Raw genomic sequence first — 25,241 nt, 5'->3', positions numbered from 1 at the left:
ACACTCGATTGAAGGAACAAAAACATTATTTCTCCCTATTATCAAATCCTTTCACTCTATCAAATTCTCTCTAAATTTTAAAACATTTGAATGACCATTTACCTAGCTTAGATGGAAGCTCAAGATCACCTCACCTAACTACTAGCTTAGTAGATGTCCATTACATGAAGACCATGTATCACGCATTTACTTGACCTCATCCATATCCTTCCTTGAACACCATATGATAAAATTACTATTAAATTCTCGAGGTGGATATTATCTGGATCACACATTGGCTTTCAAATCTATACCATAGGTTTTTGCTCACAAGAAGTAATTCAATAAATAGGCCATGTAGTGAGGACTTTTTCTTTTCTTTTAATTTTCAATCTTAAAATACTTGTTGACTTCAAGCATTGAAAACTCTTTGATAAATATTACATTGGTGCCTTCCCATGATAAAGACAACAACATCAATAGAAGGAACTCGATGTGTTTCTTGGGGATTTAATTTCAAATAGTAAACATGCTTGGATCCAAAAGTCTAGAAGTTGCACCCATCATCAGAAAACTATACGAAAGATGTACGCGATCATCAAACTTGTGTATAACTAACTTAAAAAAAGGTAAAAGACCAATATATCTAATAAAGCACAATTGTGGGTTTTACCATTATTTTAGTTATGGTGGATAAATGTCTCATCCAACAACAATAAAATGGGGTCTGTACAATCTAATTGTTTTTCCTCTTCAATTTTATTGTCTTTCCTCTTCTCTCTTCTTTTTCTGAATGATTGTTTGCTTACAACACAATAGCAACTTGACATGTGACACAAATGATGTGTCATTTGCTCAAAAATTTAATTTAATTTTTTTGATTTCAAATCATAAACAGGGGCTTTGGGGCCATATGGATGATAACTTTGGTAATCTAAAACCACGGACTTCTAGATTTCATGAAAAAACTTATTTAGAAAAAAAAATAAAGTTTTTTCGAATTTGATTCAAGATGTTGAAAATAGATAGCTACCGCACACCCAAATTTAAAATTAAAATTCAACGGTAAAAAATAACTTGGATTAGGTTTTTGAATGTCACAAGGTGACCATATCATGAAATTTCCTTTTTTCCACTTAGGAAAAAAAAATTATTTCTCTTATTACCTATGTCACTTGCGCCACATGTAAAGTTATTCTAGTGCTGTGAGCAAACAATCACTCTTCTCCCGTTTCCTCTCATTCCTCCACCTTCCTTTTTTATATAGAGTCATGATAATCTAACTTATCCATGTGACATACTCAACCAACACCCATGACATGACATATTCAGAAACTATAGATCTGCATTTATCGAGATACAAAATTAAATTTTTTTTTAATGAGAAAGTGTAATTCTATATCTTAAGAAGTGCAAATCTACACTTCCTGAATATGTCACGTCAGGAGTGTCAATTGAGTATGCCACAAGTAAATCAGATTATCACGATTCTTTTATATAATATAGTGCAATCTTATTATTTTTTCTCTTTTACCCTTTTTTTTCAATGATAATTTATTAATTTTATTATTTTTCTTTTTTTATCTTTAATTCACTTTATTATTTTTCTTTTTCTCCCCTTACTTAATTATACCTCTTCACTTTTACTTTTCAAAAACCCTTTTAACCTCATTGTTAATAATATACCTCTAATTGTATTATTTGTTCACTTTTATCCCCGTACTCTTTTTTAACCTTTTATTTCTTCCCTGTTTTAAAAGAGGGGAGCCTTTACGGTATTCCCATGATTCACGGTGAAGTCAAATATTCCTATTTCTTCCTTACAAAAGTCTAAAAAGGCCGACATACATCTCGTACAGTCGCAGAAACTACAGAGAATATGAAGCCCAGATAGAAAAATCCACGTGTGTCAAACGACGTTTGACGCGTAGAGTTAAGTTTACGGTCGAGATAGAAGAAATTTCCATGACACTGATCGCTAGGAATCATAAAGTGATTACTAGGAAAAGTCTGACAAGATACCTGACGAGCACACGAGGAAGAAGACTGAGAGAGAAAGAACATTTTCTTCTCTATTTGTGTAGAGAGAGAGGTTTACCGACTACCATGCCATCTCGCCAACCACTATGGCCAGCACCACAGCCGTTGATCCTACTGACCGAATCAACAGCACCGATATCTCCTCCTAACAACGAAACACTCCAACACCAATACCACCATCTCCCAGGCCACTCTCTGGTAATCATCCCACCAATCACCGCCACAGCTGTATCTTTATCATTCTTAATGTGTCTGACGATGCTGTACCGAAAACTACTCCCCCGTAAACGTACCACCCCATCGGATTCAAACACGCCTCACCGCTTCTCCTACTCCGTCCTTCGACGCGCCACGTCATCCTTCTCCCCCTCCAACCACATCGGTCAAGGAGGATTCGGGTCGGTCTACCGGGGCACCCTCTCTTCGGGTCAAGAAATCGCTGTTAAAGTGATGGATTCTGGTACTCTACAAGGCGAACGAGAATTCCACAACGAAGTCTCGTTGGCTGGAGGAAAAATCGATTCTGATAAAATCGTTTCTCTAATCGGCTACTCCTCAGATCGAAAAAAGCATGGCCGTCGGATGCTTCTAGTTTATGAACTAATGGAGAATGGAAGCTTACAAGATGCTTTGATTCATCGAAAGTGTACGGAGTTGATGGTGTGGAAGAAACGATTAGAAATTATGATTGATATTGCCCGAGGTCTTGAGTATCTTCATAGTTGTTGTAATCCGCCGATAATTCACGGAGACGTTAAGCCTAGTAACATACTCTTGGATTCCAATTTCAATGCTAAAATTGCTGATTTTGGACTCGCACGATTGAAAAATGAGGATCATTGTGAGCTCCACCAAGTGGAAGTAAGGAAAGCTGTTGAGATTGATGGGGAGAAGAAGGTGGAATTGGAGATTAATGGAGAGACCGAAAGCGTTGCTAGTAGTTTTGGAGAGGATACGGTCCCAAACAAGGGTTTGATTGGTGGAGTGAGGAGGAGTCTTTCGGAGAGGAATTGGTGGTGGCGACAGAGTAGTGGAAGGCGTTCGGAGTCGGGTAGTGTGAAGGACTATGTGATGGAGTGGATTGCGGCCGAGATTAAGATGAAGCCCACAAGTGTAACAGAGGAGGATAGTAGATTGAGTGAGACATTGGAAGGGAAGAAGCAGAAGAGAAGCTTGGATTGGTGGATGGCTAATGATGATGATGATGATGAGGCGATCTCGAAGAAGGATAAGAGCCACAAAGCAAGGAAGTGGTGGCGGGAAGAGTTTTGCGAGGAACTAACGAGCAAGAACAAGAAAAAGATGAAGAAGAAGAATAAGTGGAGGAGTGGAAGTATTGGAAGAGATCGGTGGTGCCTTAGTGATGGCGATTCGATTCCTGAGATGAAGAAGAAGAAGAAGAAGAGTGGGAGTCGGAATAGTTGGAGCAGTATAGATTGGTGGTTGGAGGGGCTTAGTGGGGAACTTTGGACCGGTCGACACAACAGCCATGATGGGGGAAATGGTGAGCACTCTCAATAAAATATGGCATTTTTTTTTGAAAATTTAGAAGAAAAAAATCTAAATTAGAGATCAGTCGATTAAATAACGATCCCACCCCCACCTTAAACCTCAAGATTCTATCTTCTTCGACCTTCAAATCTCAAGAAAAAGATAGGATTTTTAGAGAGGTTAAAATCTATGGATTTTCAGGAAGAAACCCAAAATTGTCATTTGTATAATCTCTGAACAGTACCCCCATTTTTACCAAAATTTTCTTCAATTTATTGGAATTAGATCAAACAGACTGGAACGAATGGTTGCCAAATCCGACCTTGTTTACCATCATAGAGACATAGAAAAATGCAGTACAAACAGCTGAGATGGGAAGATAAACAGTAGAATTTATTTTTACATGGAATTCTTTGGGAAGATCTTCACATCTCCATTGTTGGAGGCTATAATTTTCTAGAGTTTACTCATGTTATGTTTGTGCCTTATTTTTGTTTTTACACTAAGTTCTAGCTCCGTATCGGTGCATGTCCCCTGCATGAATGTTGTTGTTTTTTTTTTTTGGATGGTGGGTGGGGGGATGATTTTTTTTGTCCATCTCTTAAATTTTCCTAAGGCAATTTCGTCTTTGTATGGTTTTTATTTATAGAGACTTTGATTAAGATTTTTGATTTTATGTTTTTCTAAGAGGAAGTGAATGTAGACAATCTTGTCGAATCATGTGAATTCTATGTTGTGTTCTCTGTAATTTTTAATTTACATTTTGTTTTGGCTGTTATCATTTATTCTCGCATTCTTTTTTTATATGATTTTTAATTTGGAGTTATTGGTAATTTTCACAGAGACCCCGAGAAGCAGTGGAGTGAGCAGCACCACCAGTATGAGAGGCACAGTATGCTACATTGCTCCGGAGTACGGAAGTGGCGAGCAGGTCTCAGAGAAGTGCGATGTTTATAGTTATGGAGTTCTTCTATTAGTTCTAATATCTGGGCGTCGACCACTCCAAGTGACTGTCTCACCTTTGCGTGAATTCGAACGTGCAAACCTGATTTCATGGGCCCGTAACCTTGCCCGTAAAAACAAGCTTTTGGACCTTGTCGACTCTGCTATCCAGTCTTTGGATCAAGACCAGGCGCTACTTTGCATCACAGTGGCCCTTCTCTGCCTACAGAAATCGTCTGCCAAACGGCCTACTATGAAAGAAGTCGTGGCTATGCTTTCGGGTGAATCCGAGCCTCCTCATCTGCCCCTAGAGTTCTCACCATCACCACCGTTAAAATTTCCCCACAAGTCCCGGAGGAAAGCCCAATGAATTGTTCCCAACTCCTCCACTCATTTTGATTTTGATTTTGATTTTTTTTACTTTTACAAGTAGTATGTTGTTTATATTCATTTAAATCTTTTGCGAATGATTGAAATATAATTTTTATTGTTTCAACCTAACTTATGTACCAGATGATGGTACAGTTCATGGAATACAACAAACCACGTACTAATCAATTTACAAGCCCAACCAACCCCAGCTCGCTTAATTTATTTTTTGTGTGAATTAAATAATAAAAGAGTCAACATTCTTTTTGGAAAATTTTGATAATGCCCCCTTTATTTTTCGTAGTCTTCATGTTCGAAAGAGAAACTCATAGTGTCATTTCTATGTAATTTTCTTCTCAGACATCTTCCAACATTTGTTACTTGGAATTTTTAACGTTATAGCTGTAACTTCTGTGCTTCAAACCGAAGCCCGAGAAACAATTTATCTCTGCCACTCCTATGAATCGAGTTCATTTGGTCTTCCTTAACAACAATGTTTTAAAATCGTCAATTTGAAAATCATAATGTTCACTATCTAGCGACAAGAAGCTTATGGAATCATCTCACGTTATTTATGCTAGTAATTCTGGAGTATCCGATATTCACACTATGAAGTTCAATCAATAAAACTTCCTTTACCCTTGAAAAAAATTTAGCAGACCAATATTGACCGAAATGTTCCATTTGAAAATCAACCCAGTTTACTCGAGTCATTCAGTTGATTCTGCATTACCTCTAGAATAAAGCAGACCATGTTGACCGAAAATGCTTGTCTAGGAAAGAGGTTACATGGACCAATTTATTTATTTATTTTTAAAGGACTTCTTGATCAAAGACTTCAAAAATGGATGAACACGGACCTAATGTGTTGATCAACAATGAAAAAGATATCCTTCTACTTTATATTTTAAAAATATTTTAATTCAAATTTTTTGTTCTCTACATCTATGTGGTACCCTATCTCATCTTTACTATTATAATGAGAGAAGGGATATGTATTTTACACAAATTCACAGGAATTAAAATTTGATGAGTCAATGTAAGCTTTTCTACTTTTAAGTAATGTAGACTTGTGCAACAAAATAAGATCTTCTTGTAAGTTATTTCAAACAGCCTTGTCAACACCATTGACATGCCCACGTGCCCATAAAAACTGTGAGCTAGATGTTGCTCAAGGTGCCCACCTCACTACCCAAGGAATGAGAGGGTCCCTAGTTTCTTTGAATCTAATCCCATTGTTGAACGTAACCGAGATGATAGTTTTTCCCCAAACAATCAACTGTTGTTCGAATGGGAGAAGTTGATTCATTCATTCAAAGGAGGCCTATGTTGTAATTGGGAATTTTTCTCAACTAAAGAATAAATAAAGTGAAAAAAAGGGGGTGAACAATCTCTTTTGATAAGTGTAATTATATTCAGTAATACGAGTAAAAAGTGCAACCATATGCTACTCAAATATGTTGTGTAACATTTTATCAATATATTCTGTTATTTTAAAATTTTTACTAATGTGGAAGGATTTAACCAACAAAACATTTTGATACACAAACGTCGTTTATGTTCTAGAATTCATCTGCATCTGCTGTTTATTCTCTCTATACTAGAACTCTATTGCAAACAAATCCTTGTTCAAGATGATTTTGATTATTGTGAATAATAATAATAATAACTATTACATGTCTAATCCCGAGTCTAATAACTATGGTTCGTTCATGTGCTAGTGCAATCAAAACCAATTAAGGCACCAACAAAGAGCATTAGATCTATGTGCAGACGGCCATTGAACATACTTAAAATATAGGATGTGGATGTCCATTTCATATTTTTGTATTCTACCTCTCGTAATGGTGAGCTCTTCACCTGATTTAAAGCATTTGAACTGTTTAGATCAAACCTTTTATTGTCACATACAACTAAAGATATAAAAAAAAGAAAAAGGAACAATAACCAAAAGACTACAAAGAGTAAAATGGGATGTGCTTCAACTCCAAGGATGGGTAAAATTATTTACCTTTGAGAACTAATTTGATATGAGTTGAATATGAGAACGTCTGGGGTGATCTGCCTCATTTTGATAGTGGTCAACAGGCGCAGCATTCCAACCAAGCACAACAAGTAGCATTTCATGGGGCGATGCATGCTTGAACCAGTTGGAGCAAAATGTAGTTCATCCATCATCATCATGCTCTCCCCTTGTACATGATGGTCCTACTACCTGTCAAACAATTTTCAGCATGAGTCAATATGATACTAACCACAGTTGCCAACAGACCTAGGAAAACCCAGGCGACAAGATCACCTTGTACTAGGGGTACATTTTTTGATAGGCTTAAATGTGAAGACAGGGTTCAGATCCCAGTCGAGTACACAGACTTTAGAAACGATAAATAGACAAACAGGTCATGCTCAAGGGCCAACTTTTTAGCCAACGTGTTTTATCCTACAAGGGTTAGAAGTTTCGGAATGGGCTGATTTTTGGTGAGGATGATCTCCTTATCATAGTGATCATCCTCACCAAAAATCAGCCCATTCTGAAACGTCTAATCCATATAGGACAAAACTCATTGGCCCTTGAACATGACCCACAGACAAACATACTTAAACACAACATATATTTGTTAACGGGTCAAACTGCTACATTCATTGATGGGAATAAGGTCTTGGATGCAAGACATTGACTCTAGGTTGTAATAGTGTTCTTCTTCAAAGACGAACTCGTCTTGTACCTCCAGAGAAAAAAACTTGAATCCTTCTCCTGTTTCTTCCTCTCTTTCTCACTGCCTTGAGTATTTATAGACTGCTGAGGCTTCCCTCTTGCCATGAACGGTTGTTCCTGGCTGCCCTTGCTAGAGGTGCATCTAGGTGGGGTGACATGTTACCCCCCTACGTCACCGTGTAGGAGAGAGCCCCCTCATTCAATGGGATGTGTTTGGTCTCTCCTCATTCTCCGACCACAAAGATGAAAGAGGAACCACTGACAGGGCCCCCTCGTTCAATGGGATATGTTCACTCTCTCCTCATTCCCTAACCACAAAGATGAAAGAGGACCACTGACAGGATGCCCGCAGCCTGCACCCATTACAGTATTGTCCTGACAATTGGGATTATCCGTGAATATTGTTTCCTTGTGGACACTTTCAACAGATTGTTTAGGGTATCGTCATGTTCCAAGGCACAGTGTCCAATCTCTTCTGGTGTGGCGTAAAGGTGACAGGGCCACCCGCACATGCATCCTTGCCAGACAAGCAAAGATGCCTAGGTGGCATCTGCACATGGCATCCAACTTGCTCTTTCCTATCCAAAGGCGCCATCTATAATAATTAACTAATCTTTTAACATAAACTAATTTCTACTTGATTGGTATCAAGTATACATCATAATATAGTATATGACATAACTGATCATAAGCAAGAGCTTGGTTTGTAAGATCACCAGTGTGAAAGTGCCAACTAAGTGAGTTGTTGAAGTTTTGAGAGGTAATACCACATACCTGGGATAAAAAAAATCCAACCTTCACCAACTCACCCATAAAAGGTAAAAAAGGAAAAAAAAGAAAGATGAAAAGAACACTGCCAGGATACCTGCATACTTGCTTCACTTGATTGGCCTAGACGTCGTCTTTCCAGACCTGGCCTAAACATTTTGTCTTTCCGATCTCTTATGAAAATTTATTGGGTGGTTAGGTTTGTCAAATCAGGTTGGATTTTGGCCTATGAAATCACTTAGATGGGGGTAAGTTCAGATCATAATTATACTACCATTTACGTGGTAATGATCATCAGTACCGATAGATATATAAGTAGACACAAAGGGATGCATGTGCTTAGTTGTCCACAACCATAATCCAGTGGAACTGTGCCAGAAATTCAAAACAAAAGACACTAACCGGATAGTGAGATGGGTTGCTGCTTCTTCCATGGACTTGTAGATATTCTTCATATGTCTGTAATTATAAGAAAGGTAAGATTAAGCCGTCAAGTTTCTCTTTCTTTATAAATGCAAAGGACTCCTAATACTTTCATCACTGACACCTAGTAATTGAACAATCCTATGGTATGATTAGAGGCAAACTACATTAAAGCTGGAACTGATATTTCATTGGTGGCATGTGCATTCAGCAAAAAATAAATATATATGGGGCATGAATAATCACAAAGAGGAACAAGAATCATTCAGTGAGCTAGCCCAAATTTTTGGGATGAGGCTTTGAGATGAATGAAGCAAATAATTGCAGAGGACATTATTGAGGCTTTAGTATCTTCTCATGATTTAGGAGGTGAATCTGTCTTTTTGTGGATGAGTTGTTTATTCTAATTTTCCTTTCACAGACAGATCTGGAGGGCTGACTCCATGACAGCCTGATCTGTTCTAAATTGTGCAATTTGAAGTACGCAAGATCTTGAATCCAAATAATACTAAATGATGTATTGATGAAGAATCCTTGATGATTTCAATGACGCCAAATTGAGTAACAAGGTACTAATTTGAATATACTTCAGAAATATAAGATAATATCAGTAAAATGAATCTCCCTCATTCTGATTCTCTTTTTTCTCTTTGGTAAATAGTCAGACTGGATTTTATACATAGATTACTTCTATAATAGTGCCTTTATAGCATTGGTTCACAAGATTCAACAAAGTGACAACATCAAGAATCATAAACATATCAGCTTACCATGGTGTGTATAAGATCACATTTTACACAATATCAGTTAATTAGAATTTGAAATGTAAAAGCAAAATAGAGCATAAAATTTTACACTTACAGCAAAAAAAAAAAAAAAAAAACAAGTAGAAGTTGAAACAGAATCATAATACCATTTCAAGAAAATCATCCTCGGATAGGGAATCAGCAAACAGATGCCTATCATCCCGTGGAGAAAAAGTATCTCCATAGCCCAGTATATTAGTATGATCTCCATGACTGTGAGAATATTTCATCTGTGAACCTTCTGAAACCTCAAAATTGGTTTCTAACTTCTCATGAGAATACCCTCTAGGAGATTTCCCATATCCTTCGTGAAAATTACTCCCTTGAGCTTGCATCACATGTTGGTACAATAAAGAAGGATGTAGCATAGGTGTCCTGGCCCATCCTGTATGTGATGGAGGTGCAGTTTGAACATATTCATCTGGCAAACAGACCGGAGACTCTACACACAGTCTTCTCGGAAGTTCATCCCAAGAGGAACTATTCCTTCATTCAGAAATACCGAGTCTGTTAGTAAATAGGCAATAGAATAACACTAACAGCTAAAAAAGACAGTACATTAGCACCTTTTCTGGTTCCCATCCACATCAACCCTTCCATCAATGAGCCCACAAAGTGCTTCACCAATATCTTGAGACAACTCCTGGAAAAAAAAGTATGTGAACCATCGTTATATATTCAACTTCACTCCTGATGAGGTTCTTTAAAGCAATTTTTTTTAATAATAATACGAGGACACCTGGCAATCTCGGCTAATTTTAACAGGCTTGTAGTCATTTAATGGATTCTTGAGATGAAGAGTCTTTTGGAAAGGTAAATTATGTAATTGCAGCCATTTAACTTTGAAAGTACGCCCCCAAGGATTGCTTCCACCAGATGCTCCAACCCAAACATTGTCTCTCCTCCAACCAACAGTAGACATCATTTGGGCATATCCTTGGAAGAAACCACTCATGTTGACACTAAATATTAGAATTACTTTACCAGAATTCTGCAAAGACAAGTATAAAGCTGTAATGTGAAATATCAAAATTGGGAATGTAACACATCTTAGTAGGCTAAATGAGATCTTACATGAAAGGCCTCCTCCAAAATTGATTCATTCATGGCTTGTGTAGCCCAAATTCCTTTCTCGATTGATAGTTGAATATTATGATGGTTCAAACTTTTGATGATGAAATATCTTGTTGTATGGAGTCTATCATTTTTTTTTGCACTCAAATTTCCTACCCCATTGAGAAGCTCTATTTGTTCCGCTTTAACAGGATGGAATTCCTCATTTCCTTCATAGCTAGAGCTTCCTGAGAAGAAAAGTCTAGCTCAGTAATACATTATAGTAGCAAAAATAGAATCATGCAATTCGAAATCCAAATGAGTAAAAGTAGTGACTTTCCACCATAGCACTTGCATGAATAATTAACGAATCTAGCTTAAAAAATCTCTCTTGCGAATGGGGCCCAAAAACCATCTTAATTAAAGCATTAACATCTCCTGTGCATCAGATGCATGAGATATAGCATATCCTAATTCAAGGAGGTTGTCAAGTTCCACGGAATTCCAAAAACTATCACTTAGACAGAAATGTGAAGTTTCTAGGTCACAAACAGAAATATGACATGAGTTTCTCGGTCACTTCTAGAGGAGACTATGGAAGACAATAGGTGCATTATACAGTAGAACAAATTTCCCGTCCCCAAACAAAGTTGTCAATTGGACTCTCGACAATCTCTTATGAAATAGGTTTGGCACAAGCAGAAATCTTTTACAATTCTTCGAGGAATGGATGGGAAAAAGTCAAATTGAGCAATTGTGAATCTCGAGTAACTGAATCGAAAGTTGTTTATAGCACAAATCCTAGCAGTCCCTTAGACTTGAAATTGTTACTTGAACTCAAGCAGCGGATAAGCATTGGTGTTATGAAGGAATCAAGGAAGATAATAATAGTATGGATTTCATGAACAAGGGAAACTACATAAACTTAGGGGACTGATCAACAGTGCCTTACAAACTGCAAGTTGCCAGCAAACATGTTCATTTCGGATACTCTTAATGTTGCAGATTTTAAAAGTATATCATGGCAAGATTAGGTATTTGAGATTCATTCCCTTCGATTGAGTTTTTTCTGGGGTTCGATCCATTAACAACACAAAGGTCCTCTTGTGACATCTCTTCTCCCTAGGAAAAAAAAAAACCTTTCCACATCAGGAAACACTGAAATAATCGATGTCAGCAGAACTCTTGCTGCCTTCACAACCTTAATGGAGTTCCATTATCGGCTGCAATATTTCTCATCACTCTATTGTTGCTGAAAATCTCTATTATACATGACCAAAAGGTGAGTAGATTTGACTCTAATCCGATCCAACAGAAATTTCATTGTTTTGACCCGTAGTAGAAGTAGCAGCCCTGCCCTCAACCATTTGGTAAACAGTAACGCTTTTAGGTCTGAATACCACAATGATGTCGTCTTGGAACGAGGCTATGCTCTTAGATTTTCCCAATCAACACTGATGTTTCTTTCAGACAAAGGCCACACTTTTAGGTTTTCCAACACCGAGGTGATGTTGGGGGCAAGAGTTGTGTTAATAGTCTTCCAGTCCCAGGATCATGCCATTCAGGCAAAGTCGTGCTTCTTGTTTTCAAATACCAGTGGTTGCTACTTTGGGGTAAGGGTCAGACTCTTGGACCTTCCAACCCCAGAGTGATGACACTCTTCGGGCAAAGGTCTCACCTTTACTCAAATTCTACCTGTGAGTAGAGTATACCCACAAAGTCTTTATAACAAAAGCACAAAATGCCACAACTCTAGACGATAGGAGCATGACATAGACAAATGGATGACAATATACATTGCAACCCACACCTTGACTTGTTACTTATGTTGACATATGATTGACATGCATGAGACTCTAAAACCACCAATTACCATATCCAATGCTTGATCATCATTAGTTTCACCCAGATGTCACTCTCTTGTAATGCATGGCGCATTGGTCTATATGGATCCACCCCAAAATCACTATCACTGGAACTTATACCACATGGTAAACAAACAGGTTGTCTCCAATAATTATTAACCTTGCCTCATGCAACTCTCCACTCTCTGATACAATGCCACAGTAACCACCTAAGGGAGGTTATGTGCCACTAATAAAAAAAGATTAATTGATTCGCACTAGCTTTGCACCCCCAAGTACCTTCTCTATGGTTGCGTAGGGAACTAATCTAAGCAGTCCACTAAAAAAAAAATGACCGCCACGTGTAGTAAGGGGGCCATGCTCATTAGACACCAGTTGGCACCAGAATGGCCACATGTATTAATGTCATGCACTGAATAGATGCCACCTAGTACCAGTGCCATGCTGACACTTGCCACACTTACTTTCTTCTAAGACACTCCACGACGTCTAAATGCACTCAGCTCCCACTAGTATTGGCATCTTTGAAGCTTCTCAAACAATGCACCAACGATACCATAACAAAGAGAACTTCTAACTGGACCCAGCTAGATGTCTACAACATGGATAACTAGTAAACACCTAAGGGCCAACCAAATACCAAATTCCTAATTCCTAGCTAAATGACAAGAATCTTCCTACATAAAGATAACAACTATTATCCTTGACTAACTACATGACACACCCATACTGTCCCAATCCAATGGAAAAACATTGACAAGAGTACGAACACAACCTACCCTGTCCAAAGGAATGGCCATTGCTAATCATTCCAAACTCTTTTGATTCCCAAGTACAAAGAACAAAACACATATAAAAAGTTCACTTCTTCAGAAAAGAGGACTTTTAGGGGACTAGGATTTATTTTCAGAAGTTGTTTGAGGGTTAAACATTGAGACAAGTGGAATAAAAAAGATAAGCCAATAAGTGGACCCCAAAAGATTTGCTAGGGTTGATTTTATTATGGCTGTTTAGCATTGGTTGTAGATAGGATTTGCTTCATTAGTTGTTCACTAATATGAACTCTAAAGTTAATCTAGCAAGTTAAGTTAGAGTAAGATAAATTTCCATCTTAATTTATAAATACAAATGTGATCTCTGATTTAGACTTGAGGTTTTACAGTGCAAGAAAATTTTCGTGGTTTTGGTTGTGAGATTAAAATTTATTGGTGCCTATCTCAAAAAAATAAGAAATGCCCATCTCAGAAATATAATTCTCCCAGGAGTCATTCCTGAATCGTGGTAGAGTGATTCCACAAGCCCTTTAGTTAGTTGTAGAATGGCAGCGCTTCATTCTACATCATTATTATGAATGAGTACAACAGTCCTCAGAGAAGTAGCTCTTGCTCAAGACCTTCCTCAACACCCCTGTTTTATGTAGGAATCAATTTTCATTCGGGGGGGGGGGGGGGGGGGGGGTATGTTCTTTAACATTAATGAGCAAAGTTCTACTCATCAGAAATATGGACGTGGTTAATAAAATCGCTCATTTCACTTTTCAAAAATAAAATATGGACATAGTTAATTCGACAGTTAGAGAAGAAGTATGACAGAATATAGACACAGTATAAGCCTGATGCATTGGTTACCTGGATCATCAATGTTCTCCATGTTATGCTTCATGATTTTCTTTAGCAGTGTCAGATGAGGAATCCTTAATCACACCCTGCATGTGTAGCAAGGACAATGCAATCATAAATAAAAAATACATAGATCCCATAGCATAATAACATTAGCAAGAAAAGAAAAGAAACAACATTTTTTTTTTTTTTTTTGCTAAGCAAGCCAGAAAAGAAACAACATGGTAATTAATTACCATAAAGAAATAAAATAAATCATCAGGTAATCTCAGCATTGATGTTGTAATCTATAAAGGGGAAATAATAATAATAATAAAAATAAAGGAAAAAGACCAAAAAAAAAGCTCATGATCACAACAAGAAGCACAAAAACCAAACCAATGTATCTCCAATTCTTGGAGGAAGAAATGACAGGATGCACTACAAAATAAGCATAAGCAAGATGATTATTCCATTTTCAACGGTAAAAATGTTAGTAATTGCATGAATGTGAGGCTAACGCCCTAAGACGTTGGCCAACAGAAAGCCTTGCCTCGTGCCTCAGCCTCTGAAAACATTGTACATAAGAGCAAAGGGGCACTCATAAGTTAAATGAAGCTTAAATGTTTTTCGACAAGCTAAAATTCATCAAGGTGAGGGTTGAGGTGACCAACCCGAGGAAAAGGGAGTACATATAAGAAGGCAAATAAAGCACAACCAAATGGCCACTACAAAAGACCAACACCTCACTAAGAGACTCTAACAGTACAACCTCTATCCCATTGCAAAACAATTTTAACTGTAAACAAAAAAGTACAAACTTTTTTTTGTTGAAAAGTTTAAATTTAGTAAAGAGAAAAAGATGGGGTCGAGGTGACCCCTAAAATACAAAAACTTGTCAAAAGAAGAACAAAAGAGAACAAAAACAAAACACCCCCTTGTCTGCCTCCAAATTACAAATAATCTCTCACCTTACAACAAAATCCTCAAAGAAAGTTCCCTTGAATTCTTTAAAAGCCTACCCCTAAAAAAAACAACAAGCCCAAGATAGATCAAATGAGCTCTTTTAATTGCATCTCCTTTCCCTCAAAAGTGTGTCTATTCCTTTCCTTCCACGGACCCCAACAAATTGCAAACTGTAAAAGACTCCACAAAATATGCTTGGAAGCTCTAAAAGGAAATCCCCAAGTCAGCCAAGACCCAAAGAGCTACTTAATATTCCTTGGAAAGCAACCAACTACACCAAAGAGACTGAGGAAATGGTACCAAACATGAGGATCAAAACCACAATGTAGAAGAAGGCCAAGATTAAACGTATGGAGTGCTCACTCCCTCAATGATCTGATCATTTCTCTCCTTCCAAGTACCCAATAGATGCCAAAGTGGGTATGACTCATAAGGTCCTCTTGGAAACAGAAAAGGAAAACCAAAACGTCAGCCACCCACCAAAAACTGCAGTAACAGATCTTGGACAATAAGCGTAGATTCCAAAGAGAGAGAGTGAAAAAAACGGTGGTTGATGGATTCCCCATTGCTTTTACATGTGGGACAAAAATTTGTTACAAGGAAACCTCTGCGAATGACATTTTCCATAGTAAGAATCTCATTCCAAGCAACCACCCAGTTAAAAATATGTATTTTTGAGGGGACTTGAAGCTCCCAAGCTACAGAGGAAGGGAAAGGGAATGTGAAGCAACTACACAGCCCCTAAGTTGTACAACAAGGTTGTTCCTAATCCTCAATCCTATGAGCATTTGGCACCAGTAAAAAAATTTAAGTGCTATCATCCCCTTCCTTCAGTCATTTCACCTTGGATTTCTACTTCCAATTAATCTCTTCCATTGCCATCATCTTTCCAAACTCCACTTTCGCATTGGCTTTCCTTACTCTCTCCTCTAGAGATAGTATTCCTTCTTCCATTCAGTCTCATGTCAGCTCCCCTGAGCAACTCATAATACACCTAGGCAAAGTTTAAAATGATATATAGTATAAATGTTCCAATCAATGAAAAATCTAATATTGTATCAGCTGATATATTCCGTTACAATCCAAGATATCCCGAAACATTTTAAACCATGCACCAAAGTATTTGAAATTCTATAAATAGTAACTCATTCATTTGAAAGTGAAGGTACACAATTGTTCTATATTGAAGCCTAAATTTGATCATCAGAGTGTTTTCACAAGTCCCCACCAGCGAGGTAAGAAGTAAACATTTCTAGTAGTTCAGATTATGCGAGCTTCAAAGATTTAAAGGCAGGACCAGATTTTATAACCGCAAAAACAATAAAGAATAAAGAAAGATATTGTAGCAAATTCACTTGGTATATTGGTTCAATTTGTATAAATTAAAATAAATAAAGAAAATGCAACAAACTAAACTCAACACAAATAACAGAAAACCGATCGAAGTTTCCTAAACTACATTCAAAACTTCTTATTTTCAAGGTTGGAGAAAAAAAGAAGTAGAAAAATGGAAGAAAAAACATAAAAGAAACCAAAGCGTACCTGTGTGTATGTGTGTGTGTGAGAGAGAGAGAGAGAGAGAGAGAGACCACCTTTCCCTTAACCCAATCAAATCGAAAGGAAGGAAAGAAATTCGAATGGCTTACTTGGTGCAAGTTTTCGCCCAATTTTTTAGCCCTAGCTTTCCCGCAAAGTTCTAGTCTGAACCAATGGTAGAATTGGCCCATTATAACGGTAGAACGGGGTTCGTTTAAAAGGTAGCCCATTATAACGGTAGGGCCGCCAAGGTTAAAAGTGGCTTATCATTTCCCTGGGTTTTGTTAACGTGTGCCCTAATGGCACACGTTAAAGTGCAATCAATACACTTTGAAAAACAGAATCTGAGGTCATTTTCGTTAAAAGCACTTTTTAAGGGCATTTTCCCTACAAAATCCAATTTCCAAAACAAAACCCTATTTCCCTTGTCATTTGTGAAAACCGATCTAATAATTCAGCTAAAGATTTAGAAACGTGATAATCTGACCATCCCACCTGTCATACTTAATTGACTATCTTGGTGTGACAAATTTGGGAAATTGTAGATCTGCACTTCTCAAGGTACATAACTGCATTCACCAATAAAAAAAGTGTATCTCGAAGGAGCCAAGTTTCCTAAGGACAAAGATCTACAGTTCTTGAACTTGTCACACCAGATAGTCAATTGAGTGTGCTACGTGGGGTAATCAGATTATCATGACTCAAAGATTTAATAATCATAATAAATAGGATTTCAAGTTTACAAGTGGTTGTTATCATGCTAAGAGTTATAATTTGAACTGTCTCAACTACCTAATCCTTTTGTAAAGGAAAATGTTGAAATGACAAAAAGTATTTATTGCGATTCTCACAAGTCTGATATGGGATGTGAACATAAACATTGATGTGTTTCCTCGCAATACGAGTAAAAATCATCTACGATCATGTATGCATGTCCATGTCAGACTTGTGAGAATCACAGTAAATACTGTGTCACCCCAGCACGACTCTTTTGTAAATGTAAGACCTTAATTATGGAATTAGAATTATTTTAGTCATTTGTGTTTTTTTGTATTGGATTTTAATTTTAAAAGACGTTTGATATCATCTTATTTTCTAAGTTATATGATATGTTTAAATTTAATGATTTCTAAATCATAGGAGGTACTATTGTACATAAGTGGGTCATGGTTGCCTTGTTTAGTAAGGCAAGGCATTTCATGGAAAGATGAAAGGTGGTTTTGTGAGATTTAACCATGTTGTAAATCATTTCACATAAACATTAATTAATAATGAACTTAGTAATATTACCTAAATTTTAAATTAAACTAGATATATTTATTGTTCACTTATTTTAAAGTAGTATAATTATCCTATGAGATTAATACAATTTACATAATTTATTTAGCTAGTTTTGTTACCTTGATTATTCAATCCTAAGTTTATTAAACTTATGTAAATCTATTACATTACCCAGATTCCAATCTAATTAGTTAAATGAAATTTTCCTTTGGACTAATTCCATTATCTTAACTGGGTTTGTCAGTGTAAATATTAATGTTCTTTAATATCACTTCGATAACTAAAACTTTTATGTTTATTGTCTGCTCTTAATTCAACGCACTTCCAATGTAGTGTCCGAGTGCCGCTAGATTTTTAGTTAAAGCGCCCATCCATGAAACTCAATGTAAACCAATTGAAGTTCAACGTTTGACATTGTTCCTCTGATTGAGCTACATAAATTTCTCATAGTATGGTAGTCTAAAGCATAAGGAATGGGCTCAGCTTTGGCTTGCAGGTACATATCCCTTTGCCTCAAGTACATTTAATATTTGCAGTTGGTTCACATTATACATACAAAGATATAAGACAATTTGAACACAACCAGAAATTTTGCCATGTTTGGAAACACCTAATAAAATAAGCGTTCCAGCTTTGCCTAAACGTGATTACTGTCTTCAATGTTTTATTTTCAGTCCTAGTGCTACTTGAAAGATACAGAGTCCCTTAATTCATTTTTTTATTGGAGTCAACAACGGCTTATTTGAGAAGAAAGCCTCCAAGTTGGCTATGACAATTTCATACAACGCTGAGAGTGATTCTGGTGTCAACACAGCTCTATGAGGAGAAAGTACAACATTGTCCAATTCAAATAGCTCTTTGGGCACATCTGGCTCATTCTCGAACACGTCTAGACCAGAACCTCCAATTTCTCCTTGCACCAAACATCTCACCAATTCCTTCTCATCAATAAGAGCCCCACGCCCCACGTTAATGATGACTCCTTCCTTCCCTAAAGCTGAAAGAACATCCTTATTGATTATGTGGTAAGTTTCGCTAGTCAATGCACAAGTAATAATGAGAATATCACTGTCGGTTGCAAGATCACGAGCATTAGAATAGTAAGGGAATGAAACAGATTGCTTCTTCTTCCTTGAGTTGTATGAGATATGGCAGCCAAAGGCTTCGAGTCTTTTTGCAACTTCAGAACCGATGCTTCCAAGCCCAACAATACCTACTTTCTTGCCCCCCAACTGCAATCATCAATCACCATGTCATTTAAATAGAACTATAGTTCAAGTTCACAACCATTTAACGGAATTATACTTATAGTAGTATTGGATGGAGATGGTGAAAACAGATATTAACACACATTCAACATCAAAAGACGAAACCCTTAATAGAGTAGAATGGAGGAATAGGATTCGTTTAGCCAACTGAATCTTTGGAATAAGGTGGTTTTTGACGATGTTGATGATGATGGTAGTGTTACATAATGATGATGAGACAATCAACTGAAAAACATCCTCAGTACTTCCTGTCGTATCACAACATATGAAGTTTATGTCATGTTTGTTGGAGCAAGAATTGTGTTGTTTATACCTACATGTCAGAGAAGGAAAAAAAATACCATCTAAATCTCATAAATCAATCCAGCATAGGGAAATATTAGGCTGAGGATGCTTGAATACCATGGTTGATTTGCAAGGAGAAATGATTAAAAAAATTACAGGATACATACATAAACATAACTAAGGTGACTGGTTTAGGTGGAAAGTATAGACCGAACAATTCTCAATAGAAAAGATTCGAGACTGTATGAGATGTTAACCTACCAAAATTGAATCTCTCCTCACTCCTAAGACTGCTCAAGTGTTCTCAAAGTTAATATAACATATCCTGGGGATCTAAAGCATGAATTTCTTTGTTATTCTAGAAGCATTGATGTACATAGGTGTTTGGGACTTTCCAATCTCTAACAACCAATGATAACGTGACATGAATTTAGTTTGATTTTTGGCGACGTAAACAGTTCTTGCCTAAGAGCCCTTCAATAATAATTCAATGAACCAAATCAATACCCTTCGCAAACCAGACAATCGAAAAGAAATGCGAAAAATGTCCTCTATACTGCAAATAATGCAAAAGTAGATAAAATGTAAATAGCTCAAAATATCAGTACAAATGAACTTACAATATCATTTTCATTCATAGACTTCTTGCTGGGTTATGTCTTCTAGTCTTGTCTATGGAGAGTTGTCGTGGATTTAACCCGGATCTGTTGATAATCCATTAACGATCTGCATGACCCGTTTAATCTCTTTGTAACCCTAAGTATATAAAGGGTAAGAGATGAAACCTAAAGAGGTGTGAGAGATATACGAGAGACAGAGAGAAATTGTAGCCTTGTTCTTCTTTGGTTAATATAGTGAAATCACCGTTTTTGCCCATGGACATAAGTCAATACTTTGACCAAACCACGTATATCTTGTGTCGTGTGAGATTCTTGTGCTCTTGTTTGATTTATAATTCGGATCATAGGATTTTTTCTAACACTTCTCATCTTAAAAAAAAGAACCTAGAAAGAAAATACCTCAAAACATCTCATGTAAGTTTACTGATTTTTTATTAAACTAAATAATACTTAGAAGTTTTCCAAACTAATCTCCTAGTATGATCCTATACTGTTGGGTTATATCTTCTATTCTTGTATATGGAGAGTTTTCGTGGATTCAACCCAAATCTTTTGATGATCCGTTAACGACCCGTTTAACCGGACAAAAATATTGAGCACATTTGGTTTGGTCTTTGGATCCGACCTGTTTAACCTCTTTGTAACCCTAAGTATATAAAGGGTAAGAGATGAAATCCTAAAAGGGTGTGAGAGATATACGAGAGGTAGAGAGAAATTGTAACCTAATTCCTCTTTGGTTAATACAATGAAATCACCGTTTTTGCCCGTGGATGTAGGTCGATGCTTTGACCGAACCGCGTATATCCTGTGTCTTGTGAGATTCTTGTGTTCTTGTTGATTTATACTTCGGATCTTAGGTTCTTTCTAACATATACATTAGGTTTTTATTAAAAACTGGTTAGTTGAGTTGCATTAGAATTATTAGAGAATGGAGGAAATTAACAAATATCATTAAGAGGAGTGTGATAAAAAAGAGGTTTGGATTATAATCAAAATCACATATCAACTAAAAACAAAAATATCATATTTTGGAAGAATTAATTTGAGACGATGATTTGTTTGTAAATACCATATATTCTAAAATAAGAGATGGGAGAAGACGATGATGACCTTGTGAGCAAGAGGATACTCTCCTTTGATAGGCCAGAGGCCAGAGCGAACATATCGGTCTGATGCGGATATGGATCTAAGAACATCGATCAAGAGTCCCACAGCGAAATCGGCTACGTCTTCGGAGAAAGCGTTTCCAGCATTAGTGACGATTATACCCCTTCTCTTGCACTCGATCAAGTCGATGTGGTCAACTCCAACGCTGGTACCCACTACACACCCCAAATAAGGGAGACACTGGAGTGTTTGGGAATCAATTGGGATGGGGCCCATACAGATCATGGCCCTGATCGAACGACTGTGATTGGTCAAGAATTGGTGGATGGGCAAGTTCGAAGACCATGGCCTCACAAGTCGAAATTTCTTCAACAATTCTTCTTCAAAGGAAGAGAAGAGTTTCGGAAGATCGCCGTAAATAAGAACCAAAGGTAGCTCTCCTTCCTCTCCAGCCATTCACTCTTTTCGGAACTCGGAAGAGGGGATATTATTTATGTCCATTTTAAATCTCTCTTATATAGAATTTGAAGTCTAGTAATACATCATAATCAATCAGTCTCTTCTTGACTCTTCTTGACTCCTTTGTTTTTGTCTTTTTTAACCAAAACTTACGAAACATGTTACCAGCTATAACCGTCTACTTATGGCGCCTGTAGAAATGTTAGTGGTTATTTGAATAAGAGATTCAGAAACCGCCACGTGTGTATATAGGATAATTTTTACAGGAAAATACCAGGGTTAAGCATTTATGTTTCTGAGAGCAACTCCAAAGCATATTCCAAAACCTCTCCTATTTTTAAGAATAGTGCTGATAATATGACACAGTATTTTTAAGAATAGTGCTGATAATATGACACAGTATTGGAGTACGCTCATGACGCGTTTGCTCACACGTCCAATAAACGTTTGACATGTGGTGTGAATGATCCAATAATAAAGAGATCCTCTCTCTTATCTATTGTGGACTTATTTTATTTTATTTTAAATCTTAGAAAGGGTCATTTGGACTCACATTGATTATCACATTTACAATCCGTATTTTAAATTTTATGAAAATATTCATATTAAAAAAAATATTATTAAAAAAATATTATTTTTCAAGTTTGATCCAAAGTCTTGTAAATGGAACAGTCAATGACAATCCAAATTTAAAAATAAAATTCAACAGTGAAAAATATATTTTTTTAGTTTTTTTTTTTTTTTGAAAATTCATATAATTTTTTCCTCTACAAGTACATTGCATCGAATCATGTTTTTAATATCACAAGGTGATTAGATCAGGAAGTTTTCTTTATTTCACTATGGGTAGGAGAGAGAAAATGGTGTTAAGTCGGTTAGCCACAAACTGCTTCTTATTATCAAAATTCATTTTGGAATGAATAATGATGAATGCATGTGGTTTTGGTTCAGGGTTGGGTATGTGGCTGACGTAGCAAGGGCATAGAACTACACATCTTTTTCCTATATATTCCAATGAAAAAGATTTATGGTTCTGAGCCTTTGCCACGTACATTTATCACGATTCACATCAAAATGGAGTTTCCCTTGGGAGTTGCTTTGAGGGTCATTCTAGACTAACTTCTACAGTGCGCTTACGTGATAGTGGGTGAGAGATTATTGGTTTAGGAACCATCTAAGGATTGTATGATGAAATGCCCACAAGAATTAGTATGTAGAACTAATTACAAATGACATTATTGGACAATCCGACAAGTAGCGACGACTCTGCTCACTGAAGTAAGTAATCAATACCTTAAGCGTGGTCAAAAAATCAAGGTTATGATACTATATGAAAATATGATTTTGCCTCTCCGCCCGCACTCACACAAGTCGATGTGGTCGACACCAACACTTATTCCTACCATGCACTCTAAAGAAGGGAGGCACTCAAGGGTTTGGGAATCAATTGGGGTGTCAATGAAGACCAAAGCCCTAATCGAATAAGCATGAGTGGTCAAGAATTGATGGATGGGCAAATTCGAAAACCATGTCTCCAGGAGTTGAAATTTATTCAACAACCCATCTTCAAAGAAAGGGAAAAGTTTGGGAAATGGATCATAATTGTAAGGTAGAACCAATGGTACCTCTTCTCCCCAACTCTGAATTTACGTTCATGATTTTATCATCTTTTTAAGAAACTAGTATTCTCTGCATGTGTGATGCACATGCAGGTTGTGAGATCATACATTAGATGTGTCAACATTGCCAAGGCATGGCCAAATTACACATTTCAATGCTTTCAATATAATAGCATGGAAATCAAAGTAACTTACATCACCTCAGCATAACAAATACTACTCTATTGTAATTTCTGCCAAATAAACAAAACCCAACAAAAAAACACAGGTCCAAGCTAGGATTTTCTTGTAGGGTGAGGGGGGAGGCAAACTATAGTTAATGATAAATTAAGTTGAAGAGCTTGAAGATGTTTTGTGGAGAGAATTCAAAGGTTTTTGGTTAGAAATTGAAGAAAAGGGTATTTAGATCATTTTCAATTATTATATGAGAGAAGCCCAAGTCAAAGACAATGTCTTCTTCAAAAAATTGAGAGGGGGTGAGACTTGGAGGTGAGGGAGTGGGGGCAAATGTGTATGTCATTAGTTGAAAGACAATGTGCTTTCCAAAATGACTCAATTTAGGATTCTATAATAAAATAATGGGTAATTATAAAAGCACCCCAAAAATTAATAAGGACTACTACACCATAGTCGAATTATTTTGTCTTATATGTGTAGATACCCTATTTTCACACTCGCCAGATTAATCAAGTCGTCAACCCGATTGTGACGGTTTCCAATGATATATGAATATTTCAATATTTTTTATTTGTTACTAGATATATTTTAGAAATTCGGATGAGGTATCTCAAATAAACAAAACTTTAGAAATCACGTTATGTTAGAAAAATATGATCCAAAAACGTAAAAATCATCATTGTGAGACAAAAAGAAGCTTTACCAAAAAATCGCTAAAAAATAACTAAATTATCAAAATACCCCTAACATCAAAACATTCCTAGAGCCTACATTACGCTTAAAAAACTCTTTCAAACACATAAAATAACAAATTAAAATTAAATAAACTGTTTCGTCAATTTTCACAAAATTCGACAAAATTATGAAAATGCCCCTCATATGATCCATTACCATTTCGGTCAAAAATCCATAAGTGAAACAAATCGATACTCTTATTGAATTCCTTACAAAAAACTGATTTCAAAACATCCCAAAACATCGAAAAATAACCTCTCAACACTAAAGTCATTTTCGGGGGTAAAACGGTAATTTTTCAATCATAAAAATTTAAAATTTTGAAATTAATAATTAAAACATTAATTAACGTAAAGTGAAATCTTAATAAATTAAATTAAAATTTTTAAACAATTAAAACCAATTAATTAAGCCTACGGGTCAAATTTTAAGTGGTGACTCATTTATTTAAGTGAGAGCCCACCTGATATTTATTAAAAGACCCCTCCATTTGGAGGTCCAAAGAATTAAATATATAATTAGGGGAGTTTTCCAAAAAACTTAAAAAATATTCTTTTATTGTACGTAAGAATTAAAATCCTAATTTTAAGCTCTAATTCACCTTATTTAAAAAAAACTTAGTTAAACTTAGAAACTCCCAAACAAACTCTATAAATAAGGAGTTTTTACAACCTAATCTCGCAGGTTAAGAAAAATCCTAAGAAAGAGAGGTCAGAAACACCCCCAACCTTACCAAAATCCTAAATTTGATGTCCCAAGTCCCTAGCTAACACCCAAACCCTCTTTTCTACTAAAAAAACACACAGAATTCCTCAAAAAATACCCAGAAACCTTCAAAACACCCATAACATCTAGAAAATATTCATATCTAGGAGGAAAATATCTCATCTTGAAGATCAGAAACAGATCTAGTGACGGAGAAAAAGTAAGAAAACTCACATGAGGACGCTCTCCACCAACTCTGAGGGAACTAATTGCTACAATCACCCAAGGTAACAAAGGTAATATTTTATTTTGATTTTTTAAGGTTATTTTTTAGCAATGTAATAATTTTTGGGAAAAGTAGAGACCAACATTTACTTGGCAGGATTGGTGCCTAACACCTTCCAATCCCGTAACATGATCTCTGGACCCATAG

At 36.5% G+C, this 25,241-nt stretch overlaps 3 protein-coding genes across 13 annotated transcripts; 1 reads left to right on the top strand and 2 right to left on the bottom strand.

Moving 5' to 3' along the window:
* The first annotated feature begins 1,839 nt into the window (after positions 1–1,839).
* Positions 1,840–4,953, top strand: LOC147408075 (receptor-like serine/threonine-protein kinase At2g45590). The gene is made up of 2 exons (XM_086436927.1): positions 1,840–3,523; positions 4,353–4,953. The coding sequence occupies exons 1-2, from the start codon at positions 1,945–1,947 to the stop codon at positions 4,820–4,822; spliced, it is 2,049 nt and encodes a 682-aa protein (XP_086293053.1). The 5' UTR covers positions 1,840–1,944; the 3' UTR covers positions 4,823–4,953.
* Positions 4,954–6,585: 1,632 nt separating this feature from the next.
* Positions 6,586–16,750, bottom strand: LOC147408074 (YTH family protein). Of its 11 annotated transcripts, none has more exons than XR_015176964.1 (10): positions 16,559–16,750; positions 14,081–14,157; positions 10,609–10,835; positions 10,274–10,525; positions 10,101–10,177; positions 9,642–10,020; positions 8,708–8,764; positions 8,403–8,531; positions 8,254–8,311; positions 6,586–7,036 (listed from the first exon to the last, which is right to left on the bottom strand). XR_015176964.1 is itself a non-coding variant. In XM_086436929.1 (8 exons), exons 2-8 carry the CDS (start codon positions 14,112–14,114, stop codon positions 6,989–6,991), a joined length of 1,074 nt encoding a protein of 357 aa, XP_086293055.1. In that variant the 5' UTR covers positions 14,115–14,157; positions 16,559–16,747; the 3' UTR covers positions 6,586–6,988. The 11 variants fall into 11 exon arrangements, 1 of the variants encoding a protein (XP_086293055.1); XR_015176960.1 differs by having other exon boundaries at positions 6,586–6,681; positions 6,833–7,036; positions 8,403–8,764; positions 16,559–16,749; XR_015176965.1 differs by lacking the exon at positions 8,254–8,311.
* A 1,672-nt stretch (positions 16,751–18,422) lies between these two features.
* Positions 18,423–21,644, bottom strand: LOC147408073 (glyoxylate/hydroxypyruvate reductase HPR3-like). The gene is made up of 2 exons (XM_086436930.1): positions 21,117–21,644; positions 18,423–19,065 (listed from the first exon to the last, which is right to left on the bottom strand). The coding sequence occupies exons 1-2, from the start codon at positions 21,567–21,569 to the stop codon at positions 18,544–18,546; spliced, it is 975 nt and encodes a 324-aa protein (XP_086293056.1). The 5' UTR covers positions 21,570–21,644; the 3' UTR covers positions 18,423–18,543.
* Positions 21,645–25,241: the final 3,597 nt, after the last annotated feature.

This window comes from Akebia trifoliata, chromosome 3, assembly GCF_017979445.1.
Source record: "Akebia trifoliata isolate Shusen 1 chromosome 3, ASM1797944v1, whole genome shotgun sequence".
Classification (NCBI taxonomy): domain Eukaryota; kingdom Viridiplantae; phylum Streptophyta; class Magnoliopsida; order Ranunculales; family Lardizabalaceae; genus Akebia; species Akebia trifoliata.
Note: the sequence above shows the minus strand (reverse complement) of the source record. Positions and strands in the feature narration are given on the sequence as shown.

Bases quoted from the DNA above. Each gene is read 5' to 3' on its own strand.
- LOC147408075 (XM_086436927.1), top strand. From the start codon at position 1,945: ATGACACTGATCGCTAGGAATCATAAAGTGATTACTAGGAAAAGTCTG. The intron at 3,524-4,352 runs GTGAGCACTCTC...TAATTTTCACAG, and splicing joins CAGCCATGATGGGGGAAATG to AGACCCCGAGAAGCAGTGGA.
- LOC147408074 (XM_086436929.1), bottom strand. From the start codon at position 14,114: ATGAAGCATAACATGGAGAACATTGATGATCCAG. The intron at 10,836-14,080 runs GTAACCAATGCA...TTTTCTTCTCAG, and splicing joins GGAGAACATTGATGATCCAG to GAAGCTCTAGCTATGAAGGA. The intron at 7,037-8,707 runs GTTAGTGTCTTT...ATTGTTTGACAG, and splicing joins GCAACCCATCTCACTATCCG to GTAGTAGGACCATCATGTAC.
- LOC147408073 (XM_086436930.1), bottom strand. From the start codon at position 21,569: ATGGCTGGAGAGGAAGGAGAGCTACCTTTGGTTCTTATTTACGGCGAT. The intron at 19,066-21,116 runs GTCATCATCGTC...TGATGATTGCAG, and splicing joins AGTATCCTCTTGCTCACAAG to TTGGGGGGCAAGAAAGTAGG.